This window comes from Berghia stephanieae, chromosome 6, assembly GCF_034508935.2.
Source record: "Berghia stephanieae isolate SIO BIC M18660-M18661 chromosome 6, UCSD_Bste_1.3, whole genome shotgun sequence".
Classification (NCBI taxonomy): Eukaryota; Metazoa; Mollusca; class Gastropoda; order Nudibranchia; family Aeolidiidae; genus Berghia; species Berghia stephanieae.
Genome location: NC_088365.1, coordinates 20,209,273 through 20,224,272, shown reverse-complemented (window position 1 = coordinate 20,224,272; position 15,000 = coordinate 20,209,273). Strand labels below are relative to the sequence as shown.

Below are 15,000 nucleotides of genomic sequence, written 5' to 3'. Positions count from 1 at the left end.
GATTTTAGTTTTAGTTTTTGTATTCATCATGTTATTATTTTCTTAATTTAACATACATGTCTTTTTAATCTAGATGGAATGGCGATATGATATAATTGCTCTGTTTTGTCAGAACTTCTCCTTATTCATGTTCCAGATTTATACTTCTCACATGACCCTCATTATTTCCAGTAAATGATAAAGTCAAGTCTGAGGAGAGGAGAGCAGGCAGTGATTTTAGGGGTGTGTTTTGGATGGAGGGTAGTGAAGAACTTGTTCGTAGAGTTAGAGCCAGTCATTGGAAGGCTATACAGTCAAGTGGTATGACACTCGCTTTTGGATTGGAAGGTCCTGAGCTCGCTCAGTGCATAGTTGAGTCCTTGGAAAAGGCTCTTTACTCACATTCTCTCACCGTACTCAGGTGTATAATGAGTACCTGGTCGTTAACAGCTTTGTCTCTGTCTGAAAAAATATATAACATCGCCTGACAGGCGTCATGTCTCGTTCTACATGTTACGTGTTGCTGTTGGTCAGGGGCCCCTTGTTAAGCGCTTTGAGCACATAAAGTGGATATTGCGCTATATAAAATCTCAATTAAAAATTATTTTAAAAAATGTTTTAAATTCTTAATCGTTCTCTTCCCACCAGGTCAATGAGTTCCCAGACTTCCTCACAGGGTCGGAGAGGTCAAACACCCAGCACATTGCCATCTCTTTTATGACCTCCGAACACTCTAAACGAAGAAGTAGTCGAAGATCTAGGAAATCTCCAAGGGGTTCGCTGTCTGAGGGCGGTGGTGACAGGTAAGATGCTTTAAAAAAAAAAAAGAAAAGAAAGAATCATGGTGCTTGTTATGTGTTTCTTGTATTTTGGGCGACAACAACAACAGTAGCATCTGATGATCAAACCATGTTTTAAAGTGGATGCTATGTTTCTTGTTGATGCTTCTCGTATAATTGGTGGCAGCATCAACAAGAGCATACTAAGATGATCACACTATAATTTAAAGCGCATGCTATGTTGCTTGTTTTGTGCTTCTTGTATTGTGTGTGACAGCAGTTAGAGGAGCATCTGATGATCACACCATAATATTTTTAAGTGGATGTTATGTTGCTTGTTCTATTATAATCCTACTCATATTATGGGTGGCAGCAACAGCAGCATCTGATTATTACCGTATTTTCAATCGGATACTATGGTGCTTGCTTTTTTTTTTTTTTTTTCTTCATCTAAGTTGCTTGTTATGGGTGTCAGCAACATCAGGATCTGGTAGACGCACTGTAATTTAAAGTGGAGGCTAAAATATGAAAGAAAAAAGCTGTGGACGATTTTAAAAGAATATTTCTGTTATTTGCTCACTCATTTTTCAGTCTATTCTTCTTCGATCTATTTTTTTTCAATTTATTTATTCATTTATTTATTTATTTATTTGTTGTTTTTTTAGTGTATTAATTGATCATATTTATATATTTAGTTCTCATAATTTATTTATTGGTTTATTTCCCCGTTTCTTTCCAATTTTTTTTTTGTCTCTTTATTTATCTATTTACTTAATTATCGATTAAATAAAAAAAATCCCATTGTTTTCTGTTTCTAGTCGATCCAACGCCTCGACACCGCTGGGCTACAGCAGCTCTGCCGACAGTGGCATGGAAGACCAGTTGTCTCACAGTCTGATTAGCCTGGGGCAGAGCAGACCCACCAGCCGAGGCAGCATCAAGGGGTTGGCTGGGAAAAAGAAGAAGAAAAATAGCGGTCTGAATGACAGCCTGGACCATGACAGTATTCTAAGGTCGCTGAAGGTGAGCGGACATTAACCCTCTCTTTACCACCCATAGGAAAATCGTCACATTCGTTACGATACAACCAACAATTTTCTTATTTTGATTTCTCTTGTACATCACAAAATGTAAAGAAATACTTTGAATGCAGCTAGAAATACTAAACACTGTGTTGAACTCATTTGTTACTTTTTTGTTTGAGTAAGAAAAGTCTATTTTTTGTGCCTGGTGGGTGTGAATTTTCTGGGGAAATTCTAAAAATAGCTGGTAAGGAGAGAGCTAACTGGTAAACTGCTGTACTCTGGAAAGACAAATATTTAAAAATTTGGCCAGAAAACTTGTCCTTCAAAAATTGATCGATTTAAATGACCCTCATCTTGGCAAAAACTCTCAAACCTGGTGCCTCAGCTATGTAAATTAAAAAAAAAAATAAATAAATAAAAAAATAAAAAATTTATATATATATATATATATTATATATATATATATATATATATATATATATATATATATATATATATATATTTAAAAATCCATTGCCTCTGATCATTATTATATGTCAAGGTGATTTTGGGTTCTAAAAACAAAACTGACAGTCCCAAATATTTAGTAAAGGCATGACAGAGAAAGGAACTGGTTATCCATTCATAGTACGCCATTGACTTTTGACTTTGACCTGCTTTCAGAACAGACCCCAATAACTGCTCCACAGAATAATAATAATGATAATAATAATAATAATAAAAATAGTAATAATAATAATAATAATAATAATAATAATAATAATAATAATAATAATAATAATAATAATAATAATAATAATAATAATAATAATAATAATAATAATATAATATAATATAATAATAATAATAATAATAATAATAATATAATAATAATACTAATGAATAATAATAATAATATAATGATGATAAATATATAATTAATAATAATAATAATAATAATAATAAATAATAATAATAATAATAAATAATAATAATAATAATAATAATAATAATAATAATAATAATAATAATAATAATAAATAATAATATAAAAAATAATATATAATAATAATAATAATAATAATAATAATAATATAATAATAATAATAATAATAATAATAATAATAATAATAATAATAATAATAATAATATAATAATAATAATAATAATAATAATAATAATAATAATAATAATAATAATTAATAAATAATAATAATAAATAATAAAATGAGCTTTGATATAGCTCAATATCCACTCACTGAGCCTTGCAAAGGGTCCGATGCTCACGCCAATAGTCATATTTAACATGATTGGTGAGACATGATGCCTATGAGGTGTTAATGTTACAGATACTCATTTTACATTTCAACGTGTTGAGAGAATGTGAGTGAAGAGTCTTTTCCCAGATTGGGACTTGAACCAGATATCTTTAGATCCATCGGATCGTGTCATGATACAGGACCACAAAGCTGCATTAAGGACTTAGTTTTATATATTTATTTATTTATATATTTAGATATTTATTGCATGAGACGTTGGCGCTATATAACTTCATAATATTATTATTATATATAATATTATTATTTATTAATTTTTGAATTATTTATTTGTTTTATTTTATTTATTATTTTTTTTATTCATGTGCTGTTTTTAAAAAAAATGTGTTACTATCTTTTCCAGGAAGAGATAGAAGAGGACATGCTGGAAGATATAGAGGAAGACAGGTTATCAATGATGAAATCAACAGTACCCTCCAGATCAGGAGGTCTTGCCAATGCTACAAACAACAACACCAATAATGCCCTCAATAGTAGTCAAAGAGATTGTAGCTTAAACGACAGTAAAAATAGAAGGAGATCGGTGAACAGTGTTACTGCTGCGCCTGATGGTGTGTCCTTACGCAGTGCCTCACAGCAGTCAGTGCGCCCCCTACCTCCAGTGCCTAAGACGGGTGCCTTTGAAACAGTGGTTGTGGGAAAATCCAATGAAACCCTAAATTCCACCCAATCTTCGAAACAGCCGTTGGTGACAATGACACAAGTAGAAGAGGTGGAGAAAGTGGACCAAAAGGGTTGCTGTGCATTCTTCAAGTGCTGTGGTCAGAAAAATCAGGTAAGTTATACGTATTGATTTCCAACATGTTGTTTGAAATTGTAGATGAAGGAAAGGAAGAGGATGAGATGGGCATATCAGTGGAGAAAGAGAGGAAGAGGAGAATGTCGAGATAGTTGTGATGGTGAGATCCCTTTTTAGTTGTAAAATTGTAATAGTGTTTCATTTTTTTGTCCTTTGTAAAAAGAATGAAAACAGAAAAGAAAACACACACACACACACAAACACACACACAAACACACACACACACACACACACACACACATGCACACCAGGCAAAACAAAAAAAAAGCAACAACAACATGTAGTTATTCATTGTTCCAATACATATGTCTATCTTTATCTGTTGTTCTAGGTGGGTCCCATATACAAGAATACCCAGATAATCCACGAACCCAGCAACTCCAAAAATCTCTTGACATCAAACGGATCAACCACAAATCTAGGCAGCCGTATTGAAATCAACCCACCACCTAGTCGGGGTTCTTCTGTCAGAGGAGGTTCTCGTACTGGGACCCCTTCCTATATAGAAACAGACAGGAACATGTAAGTATGGAATTTACTTGTTACGTGTTTAGTTGTCATGTTAACATGATTATAAATGCCTCCTTGAAATTGAAAAAAGAAAAATGAATCAAAGATCACAGAGAAGAAAAATAAATAGTTGACACTTTAACTCAAATTACTATTTGTCTTATTTAGAATTAATAATGCTTCAAAGTCCTTCATATTAGTGGCTTGGCACCAATCTTTGTTTTTCAACACGCTGTATTGAATTAAAGATTCTTATAGGGTCCTTTAGTTGGAGACAATAATTCATAGTTCCACAAAGTTTTCATAAAAAAGGCAGGTGTTCACTGTGTAGGTTTCCTGATGTCATCCAATCATTCAAGCATATAGACTAGGTATTTCAATAGTGAAAATCAAAATCATGTATTCTGGATCTGGGGTGCAATTACACATCTCAACTGATTAAATAGGGTTAAGATTGACAGACATACAATCAGAACACGAGGACGCCTATTGTATATCATTCTGTTTATGTTCTTTTTCTCATAATTTTGTTTTGTTTTATTTATTTTTTACAACCAATCAAAATGTAACCAACCACCTTCAACTGTCATTTTATGTTGGAGTGCACTAAATGTTAACAATTCAATTTGATACCAGTGTCAAGATCCTTTTACTTGTGGACAAGACAAGCTGTTATATTCAATTCATGTTTGTTCATAACAATTCAACTCAACTTATGATAGATTTACATGCTTTATTGATGAGATTAAATGTACTTTCTCAAACTGAAAACAAGTATCAAGTTTTTGTATATCTTATCATTTTAACTTGTAAATTTACTTTTTGGCATATTTTCCATACCGGATCGATGGGAAGGTAAAAAACGTCATGAATGTCAGAATTAATATTTTGATTTGTAGTAAAGTGTAAACAAATAATATGACAAAATGTCCTTTGGCGACTGCCTACTTTAGTTCTTTTTAGACTTCCACCGTTACTTTCAACAATACACCCATCACAGCATGCAATCTCTCACTAGTCAATATTGATCAGAATTTAGAGAATTTTCAGGTTGTTTTGATATATATTTACTTAAAGCCATGATTTTTTTTTCTCCTGCCCTTTGCTCGATCCCATTGTGGTGCTTTTAATTTTGTCTTCTGAACTGTATCATCCTATTGATCTAAATGTCACGACATTTAAGACCAACATCGGCTTTGCTTGGTTAATAAATGTTAGTTGTGACATGACAAGTAAACAAGGAAGCAATATTATATATACAATTTCCTGGATAAAAACGAAAACACACCCCCTCCCCCCACAGCAACCACCAAAATAAACAAAACAAAATTAAGATTACAAGAAAAGTCACTCACCTATTATATTTGTGATTTTGAATAAGGAAGAAAATTATGTCCTGGTTACTGCTTGCGGTTATGTTTGTGGATTTTATAGTAGTATAGAGACAGTTTTGTAATAGGTATTGCTGTTAAAAGGAAAAATATGGATTGCTCTATAATTATTTCTTCCAAAATTACAGCCCTTAAGCTTACCAGACAACAGACAACTGATGTTGCAATTGTGACCCTTTGTCTCATTTCGGTATTATGTTGGGATGGACTAGATACTGATAGTTGACTTTTATACAGAAATTTTCCATTTTATTTGAATTTAAATGACTCGTCGAGAAGAATTAATGTAGATTCTCAAACTATTTGAATCTCATAATTAGTTATTCTTATAGTTTTCACTCTGTGTTCAATACTCTGAATCCTAAAACCCCTCCACCCTAGGTGAGGTTCCTGACCTCCCATAGTGGGCAGGGAGGTACATATTGCGTCTTCTATCCCCCTTTATCTGTTTTCCAACTTGCTTTCTGTCTTTGTCTTGTAATTAGATTACTTGGTTTTGTCCTGGCCCTAGTCGGATACCCTGGCTGGGAGGGAAACAGTCGAATGTATTGTGTTAGTTTTGGGAGATGATTTTTTTCCCCTTGTAAATCATCTCTCCGTTATGCACTGTATTTTGTTTTGTTTATGTATTATATATGATTTATAAACATTTGAGTGTATTCCTTTTAGTGGAGACCTGTGCCTGTGTCTGAATAAGACTTTTAGGTGATCTCAAACTAAGTACTTTGATCGCGTGCTCTTGGAATCTACATCTGTTCCCTATTTGAACCAATTCCCCTTTGTCTGCCTTATTCTTGGATGCTTTAATTGTAATTTTTAACTTTTTACTATCCCATTTTCCTCCTTTTTACTGGCGCTGATATGACCTTAATATGTTGCAAGCGCCGTAAAACCCTTAAAAACAAACAAAACAAACCCCTCTACCCCCCCCCTCCCTCCCCCCCTCCCCTCCCCCCCCCCTCCCCTCCCCTCCCACTGGTCACACCAGGTTGATGCAGTGGATCACAAATATTTATCTATCCTAATTTAATACCTAGTGAATAGCTATAAGCTGTGTACTATAAAAATACTCTGCAAAAATGAATATGACAGCTTAAAATAAAAAAGAACGATATCAAACACTGAATGTTTCAAACCCATAAACGTTCTTCAGCCTCCATAATAACAGTAAAAGTATTAATATTCTGTCTGGATATGAAAAGATATACTCACGTTTTCACTGTTTTTATTATTGGCTGAAGAAGGATTTTGAGCCCAATCGTTCCTTCTTTGGTATTCTGTTCAATTTTTGAAGCTGTTATACATATTTTTGTACAATAATTCAATCTCTCATGTATTTTTCCAGAAATGAATTGAATTCTTCAACAACAGACCTGGGTCGCATATCCTCATTTATGGGATTGAACAGTCTCTCAGTTGATGGGGTAGGCGAAAGGAGGAAGTGTGTCCTCAACATTTATTTATTGAACCTGACATCCTCTCTACTGATGCTGATGAGAAGTGCCTGGAATAACTACATTATTGTAAGTGATTATTACTGTACGAACAAGCAAGGCTTGGTTTTACTCTGTCCTCTAGGTAGCTACTCCGGACATTCCTATGATGGTGGGAGAAGTTGCTCTTTCTGTCATTTTTAATCCCATATATGTGTTATTCACTTTTATGTAGCTTTCTTTACCTTTTCCTGAAAGAGACTAAGAGGCAGGCATTTTTTGGTTCAGAGGGATGCTCTCATATCGAGTGCCTCAGCTCGGCTCAAATAGATGTTCTTCTGAAGAATGAGAAGGGAAGGAAAACATGAGTCAAAAAATGGAGCATTTATGTAGCGCAATATCCATTAATGCACTCAAAGCGCTTTACAAGAGATCTCTAGCCAACAGCAACATTTAACATGCAGGACAAGACATGACGCCTGTTAGGCGATATTACATTTTTTCAGAGACAATGCTGTTAATGATCAGGTACTTATTTTACACCTGTGTACATTGAGAGAATGTTAGTAAAGAGCCTTTTCCAGTGCCTCAATTATGCACTGGTCACAGTGGGACTCGAACCCAGGACCTTCTGATCCGAATGCGAGTGACTTACCACTAGACCAGATAGCCAGAAATATAATGTTTGTTTGTTTTTATTTTATGATAGTATTGCGATTAGAAGGAAATTCTTCTCTGCTATGAAAAAGTAAAAATCAGTTGACCCAATGCCTAATTCCCTAAGACAAAAACGCTCGTCCAAAAAAAAACAAAAAAAAAAATTAATGGTGGGGGAGGGGGGGGGAGGGGTTAGAAATAGCATTAGCCTCTTTCTCCCCCCCCCCCCCCTTTCCTGACAATGGACATACATACTTCATTAAATTGATTTGTGGCCAATTACAATTTACACTGTGTCACTATGCTTTAATATGAGAGAGAAATGTTATTTTCAAGCTGGTTTTCATCCTCTAACATTGAAACTCCTATGATTCCACAGAAAACGACCTTGTCTTTAGAGCCAGGTGATATTGAGATTTCCACCGTCCCAATGCCTTTGTCGCCCTCCAACAGGTAAATTGACACACTTCCATTGTGTCATTGTTTTTTATGGTATAAATATGGATATGCACTTATTAGTTGCAGTGGCATAAACAATCAGATCAAGTGATAGATTCAATTGATAGTGAGCAATCATTGTTTAGGACAGGCAACACGTATCACCAATGCATTATTATTTTCAAAAGGTCACTCGCAGTATAGTTCGTATAGGAAATGAGATTAGCGGAAGAGTAGCTTCCCTTCATTGGAAGTCACGAGCGGAAAAGTTATTAGAGAGAGAACGTCATGTTGGCTGTGCGGCATGAGACACTTCACCGAAAGCGAGGACGAGAGAGACGCATGCGCAAAACTATTTTGACGTTCTCTCTGTAAGGTGACATCCAATCAAGGGGCGCTACTCTTCCTCTAATCTCATTCCCTATTAACAAGATTTTAGGTCTGAAGCACAACAATTGTTAACTCAATTGTGATTGTCAACTGTTAAAAATGATTTTGTCCATTTCATTTTCAGCATGCACTATTTGGATTAATATAGTTTTGATTCCTACACTTTTAGAAATGTTTGCTACAAATAGTCTATTTTATTTGTATTTAATTTTTCCTCTTAAACTCGTCATTTTTCAAGTGTGTCCACATTCGATCTTAATGCATGCTCTCACATTCTTGAAATAATGTTACTAAAATGTATGAAGTAAATATTTCATACGTATTTGGACTCCTCTTCTTAACTGCATGGCATGCCTACTTTTCTTTGTTATATATATATATATTTTTTAATGTCATTAATTTATATCTGATGTTTAAAAATTTTGGTTTTCTCCTTTTATTAACAAATATATTGTTTCTGTTTAAGAAATATGGAGAGTAGTTAACAACCTAAGTAATATACACAGCACAGTTTGACTTTATTTAAATGTTCATATGTATTATCTAATTCTGCACATAGTCTCATCTGAAATGGAATTTTCCATTTTAATGGAAGTCTTGTTAGTTCTGGGCCTAAGTGAAAAGAGTTTCTTTGGATTTTGACCTACTCTTACAAAACTTATCACAGTTTCTGATAGCTCAGTTAGTAGGCCACTCACCTTGCAAACAAACCAGTCCTAGATGCGGGGTTTTTTTCTACGCCAACCACTCACCCCCCCCCCCCTTCCCTCCTTGTCCCCTTAGCAGTGATTGGTATTATGTTCGATCCAACAAAAAAAAGTACTTTCCGTTAGATTAATGTCTTATCCAATGGATAGCAAACAATCACTGCTGTCCACAAAATTTTGAGCGTTTATATAGTGCAATATCCACTAAACGTGCTCACAGCGCTTTACAAAGGGTCCCTAGCAAACAGCAACACTTTTATGTAGGAAGAGATATAACACTTGTTAGACAATATTACATTTTTTCCCCCGACAGAAACAATACTTTTAACGACTAGGTACTCATTTTACACTGAGTACAGTGAGAAAAACTGAGTACAAACTTTAAAAACTTTTCCAAGGACTCAACTGTGCATTGCTAAGAGCACAACCTGAAGCCAGGACTTTCAGATCTGAAGGCAAGCGTCATACCACAAGACCACATAGTCACATTTAATGCTACAGAGACTGAAATAAACTCTAGCTATATGAATGAGCTTTTGGCTCTGATGAGCTTCTACAAAACTTAATAAGCTGATGATTTTGACTCCAAAAGTAAATTTTAAACTTTACAACAACATTTCAGGAAAGAGACAGGATCATTGAGGTAGACTCATTGTGTTTGCTTACATGGCATATATTATTGCTGATGATACATGCTTTTTTTTTCTCTATTTTTATCAAATACAATCATGTGATATCTCTGAATTATGCTTGTCTCATGGTTGCAACTAACACTATTGTCGATTTCAGTAAAATTTTGGGTTTAATTGACATTTTATTCTCTTTTCTTCTGCTTTTCTGTTTGTTTTTGATTTTTTTTTTTTTTTCAAAGTCTTTTTACTACTTTCGTTTACTGGCCTGAAACTGTTATGCGAATAATTTTTCCATTTTTATATACATTTTCATTATATAAAAAGAATATTTGATTTAATGTTGAATATTATAGTTACTTGTATATATGTGTGTGTTTGGGGGGGGGGGGGGATAGAATATTTTGCTTTAGATTTGGGGATATTCATGCATTATTTTTAATATCTTTTTTTTTGTATCTGAATTTTAATATGCTTTGAAGTCTAAAAGTAATACGCCTTTGCCCATTCGGATATATCTGACCCATTTCCTCAAGCCAGCGTCATGGTGGGTTGATTTTTATGCTGAAAATTATATCATGTTTAAATAAAGTACTAGAATTCAGAATTGAAAATTTTATATTTTTGGATCATTTTAACATTAAATTTACTTTTCGATATCCGTTGACCCATAATCCCCTGAGGTCATGATTTGACCCCATCACAATACCAGACTGAGGCGATGGGTCACATATTTTGATGGATGACATATATCTACTTGCTTTGTATATATGTATTAAAGCAATAGGGATTGGATGTAATCATATTTGGTGAGATCCAGTGTCTGCATTTGACAAGGGACTCATTTTATATTTACTATTTATGTCTGCGTTCTAACTCGATGGTCATAATAGTGTGTATGGGTTACGCCAGTCATTTGATTTTTGCTGAGCATCTCCAATCTTACCTGGAGTGAGGCAAAGGTCTGTGCCAAGGACGGAAGAAGATGGAAGAGTGCTGTTGAGGCCCTATACTCTGCCAGGAGCCAAGAGGCATTTACATTTATTTTTAAAAAAATAGAGTTGTCAGATTGACTAATTATGCATTTGTATATTTTGCGTCCAAAAACATACCATGGAAACTGATGGTATTAATATTGAAATGATCAGCAGTAGTGTTTCATCTTTCAACAAAAGCCCACTGATGTTGAGCCTGGTCAGTGACTAGATTAGTGACAATAATCACTCACAAAAAAATAGTGGCCCTTGGGCAAGGCACTTTGCAAATTACCCCATTTGACTTTTGGATTTAAGTTGTAGATATTGTAAGTGTGCTGATACAAAGGTATGTGTACAGTCAGAAATGGAAATTTTGTTCCATGTGGCCCAGAGGGGAATAAATAAATAAAGCATAGTGATGTGCATTGAGTAAAGTGAACCTTTGGCTATGTGCTTTATAAGTAATTATATTTATTGTGTAAGAAGAATTAAGAAATTAATCAGAATAAATTATAAATTATCTTTATTCATACCCAAGGGGAATTTTTTTAAAAAGAATCTATTCCAAAGGAAGACTAGAATTACTCAGATATATATCAGTCACAGTCGATTGTCACAAAATGAGCGAGGGCATACAGCACAATGGCAAATCAAATCCGGTATCTCTTGTGTATGAATCAAATTCCATATTGCTGAGCTATGCTGCCTGTTAAAGGAAAATTAAAATAACGTCCTTTTGAGGCATCGAGCTACATGGGCCATTTTATTGTTTTGTTATTGTTAGGGGATGTGTTGGAGCTTTTTTTTTTCTTTATTTATTATTTTTAATGTTTAGTTATCATCAGGTGAAAACGAAGAGAAAAAAAAAAATAAAAAAGAAGAAACAAAAGAAAAGAAAAGACAACAAAACAAAACAAAATGAAACAAAATAACACTATAGTCCTAAACCATCATAATAATTTTCCGGTCCAATAGATATTCATAGATGATTTAGTGGCTCATTCTGTTCCTTTTTCTGCAATGTTAGATACTAACATGTTATTGTCTTTCCACTGAAAATTATTTTCTATTCCTATTTATGTAAACCAACTATTTATTCCTTCCTTTACTTTGACAGAATTGCGTTAGTCTTTGTCATTGAATACTAACGAAAGAGTAAAAATGGAAAGGCTTCGTATGGGAACAAAACAGACAATGGACGTTTCGGGTACAAACTCTTCGTCAGCACAACAATACACAAATAAACGTGGAAAACAAATAAAATAGAATGAAAAATAACTTGTATCGTTATTATATTTTATTTGTTTTCCACTTTTATTTGTGTATTGTTGTGCTGACGAAGGGTTTGTACCCGAAACGTCCATTGTCTGTTTTGTTCCCATACGAAGCCTTTCCATTTTCACTCTTTCGTTAGTATTTTACGATCACTGGCTTCAGGCAGCCCTTACCGTTTTCTACTCTTTGTCATTGAGCGCTTTGAATTTGTCTTGCAATGCTTCCTCAATGAAACTTATTTATAAACAGATAAAGATCTGAAAAAAATGCTTAGAAAACAGTCCCAAACAAAATAAGAAAGAAAATTACAAGGGGAAAAAAATCTTTATTTTTCACGTCTAAGTACATGCTCCAGAATTTGTCACTTTTGTTTAAAAAGCATTGCTTTTATTCAATAAAGAGATTCATCTTTGTAATGAAAATGTAACTCAGAATTGACTTAGTTTATCTATTGCCTCAAGATCTTTTTAGATCTCGAAGCGTGTCTAACAATAATAAAAGGATACTTCAATTGTATTTTACTACGTTATATTTTATATTATATTAGCATTGCACAAGTCACAACAAACTGTCTTAGATCAAATTCACAGTAAGAAAACGAAAAATGAATGGAAGAAAGAGAAGAGCACTAATCATATAATGGTCGTGTAATTGACAATTTAATAATTCCTTTTTTTATGTTTGTAGTTTGATAAGAACGTCAGTGATGCTATATATATTAACCGGTTCCATTTTAATCCACAGAAACAAAGTGGAAAGAGAGTACAGTCATCTCAAACGTGATTTGTTCCAAGCTCATTTGTCCCTTGAAGAACAGTTAACTTACATTGAACAACTGAGGACGAGCACAAAAAACAACTTTTTGTTCAAAAAGCTGTTTTGGAGGGTAAGAATGAGTTCTATTTCATGACCATAATTTACAATGATTTATATATCACATCTTTTTTTAAAATTTTACCTAATTTATTTTTTTTTTATGTCATAGACTGCGGCTATATGGTCTTGTGTTATGACACTCGCCTTTGGATCAGAAGATCCTGTGTTCGAGTCACGCTTTGAGTGGCGCATTGTTTTGTCTTTGGAATAGGCTCTTTACTCACATTTTCTCACTGTACTCAGGTTAAATTACCTGTCCATTAACAGCTTCGTCTTTGTCGGAGAATTTGTAATATAATCATCATGTCTTGTCCTAAATGTTAAGCGTTTCTGTTGGCAAGGAACTCTTTGTAAAGTGCTTTGAGCATGTTTAGTGGATCCTGGGCTATTTAATAAAAAGCTCTTAAGCTCTGATATTTCTTTAAAATTAATTTACTATTTCATCTATTCCCCCCACTAAATAACTGTTCTTTTGTTGTATTGAGCAGAATGTATTAATCCTTGGGTATAACTTTTTATTCTAATCAATTCAAATTGTATTATCATCGAAACATGATGATGTTAATGTTGACTCTCACTCTCTTTTGTCTGTCACCAAAAAATTTATTTCCTTATGATATATTTATTTTCATCAACTTTTTTTATGAAATAGAAAACCCCCGGAATTATTCTACTCTTTCAACTGATGTGGAGCAATGGATATGAAAGTATTAAGTATTCAAGAAACTTTGATCAAAATAAAAAAATAAATATCTGTTAGAATATATAATGCTGCATTAGCTAATGTGTAGCCTTTTTACTCTATTTGCTTTACTTTCAATCTAGAATTGCAAATATATTTTAAATACAAAAAGGAGAGAACAACAGAAGAAGCTTTTTATGAAATATCATAAATCAAACATTATAATTGTATATTCAATTTTCCCAGAATCCAGACGTATTCATCTTCCTGATTGCCCAACTCCAGAAGTATTTGCCTAAATCTGCTGCAATTCTTACTACGGATGAAGGAAAGGCACAGAGGGCTGATGAGTTAGAGTAGGTCGCTTGTTTCCTTTGGCTAAGCCGTCTAACCATTTCATGAAATCACATTAAAATCTACACATTTATAAAGAGCATTTGCATGGTAAACGATGCTTTATTTATCCAATTTTCCCTCAATCCCCCCCCCCCCCCTCCCCTCCCTTTCAGGTTATATGGTACAAAATATCTGATTTATACAGTGCCGGTATCCTATGTGGCACATTTTTGTACTCGCACTGATACAATATCCACTCCTGCTATATGCCAAGTGCTCATTCACACCGTAGTTGAGTAAGGTCATGAGTTCAAAGTCTCTTTCCAAAATACCTAACACCCGCTCTGGCACCAGAGTTTTGAGATCATTTCCACCCATTTTAATTACTAACCATTGAGATTGTTTGACTTTGTTACAAAACAAGACACTGCAGCGTGCATTTACGAAGTGTTAGGCTTTATTATTGTTGATCTCTACTCACGTTTTTCCTTGAAAATGTTCCCCTTGTCTTACTTTTACTTAGTCACGTGACCCAGCCATGCATGTATAGTTTAAGCGCATTTGTTGGTCGATTTTCTTGAATGATCATTTGCGCAGCGCTTTTCGTTAATCCACGGAATGCCTAACAATCCAATAATGGTTAAGGTAGTAGTTGTGTTGTTGGTGGTGATAGTAGTAGTAGTAGTAGTAGTAGTAGTAGTAGTAGTAGTAGTAGTTGTAGTACCAATCTGTAGAATGAGTAACATTTGACGGATCACAGCACTTTTCGTGGATCCAATGAATGCACAACAATCCATCTAG

The 15,000-nt window shown here is 33.9% G+C and overlaps 1 protein-coding gene across 2 annotated transcripts in view; it reads left to right on the top strand.

Moving 5' to 3' along the window:
- LOC144974637 (uncharacterized protein C12orf56 homolog) overlaps positions 1–15,000 on the top strand; it is a 50,294-nt gene that overhangs the window by 28,059 nt on the left and 7,235 nt on the right. Inside the window, exons 2-10 of one of the 2 annotated variants that reach the window (XM_078917709.1) lie at positions 628–782; positions 1,577–1,781; positions 3,443–3,874; positions 4,230–4,420; positions 7,145–7,322; positions 8,269–8,342; positions 10,047–10,067; positions 13,050–13,191; positions 14,110–14,219. In XM_078917709.1, the coding sequence (XP_078773835.1) occupies positions 628–782; positions 1,577–1,781; positions 3,443–3,874; positions 4,230–4,420; positions 7,145–7,322; positions 8,269–8,342; positions 10,047–10,067; positions 13,050–13,191; positions 14,110–14,219 (1,508 nt within the window). The remainder of the gene's footprint in view (positions 1–627; positions 783–1,576; positions 1,782–3,442; positions 3,875–4,229; positions 4,421–7,144; positions 7,323–8,268; positions 8,343–10,046; positions 10,068–13,049; positions 13,192–14,109; positions 14,220–15,000) is intronic. The other variant, XM_078917710.1, reaches the window with a different exon arrangement.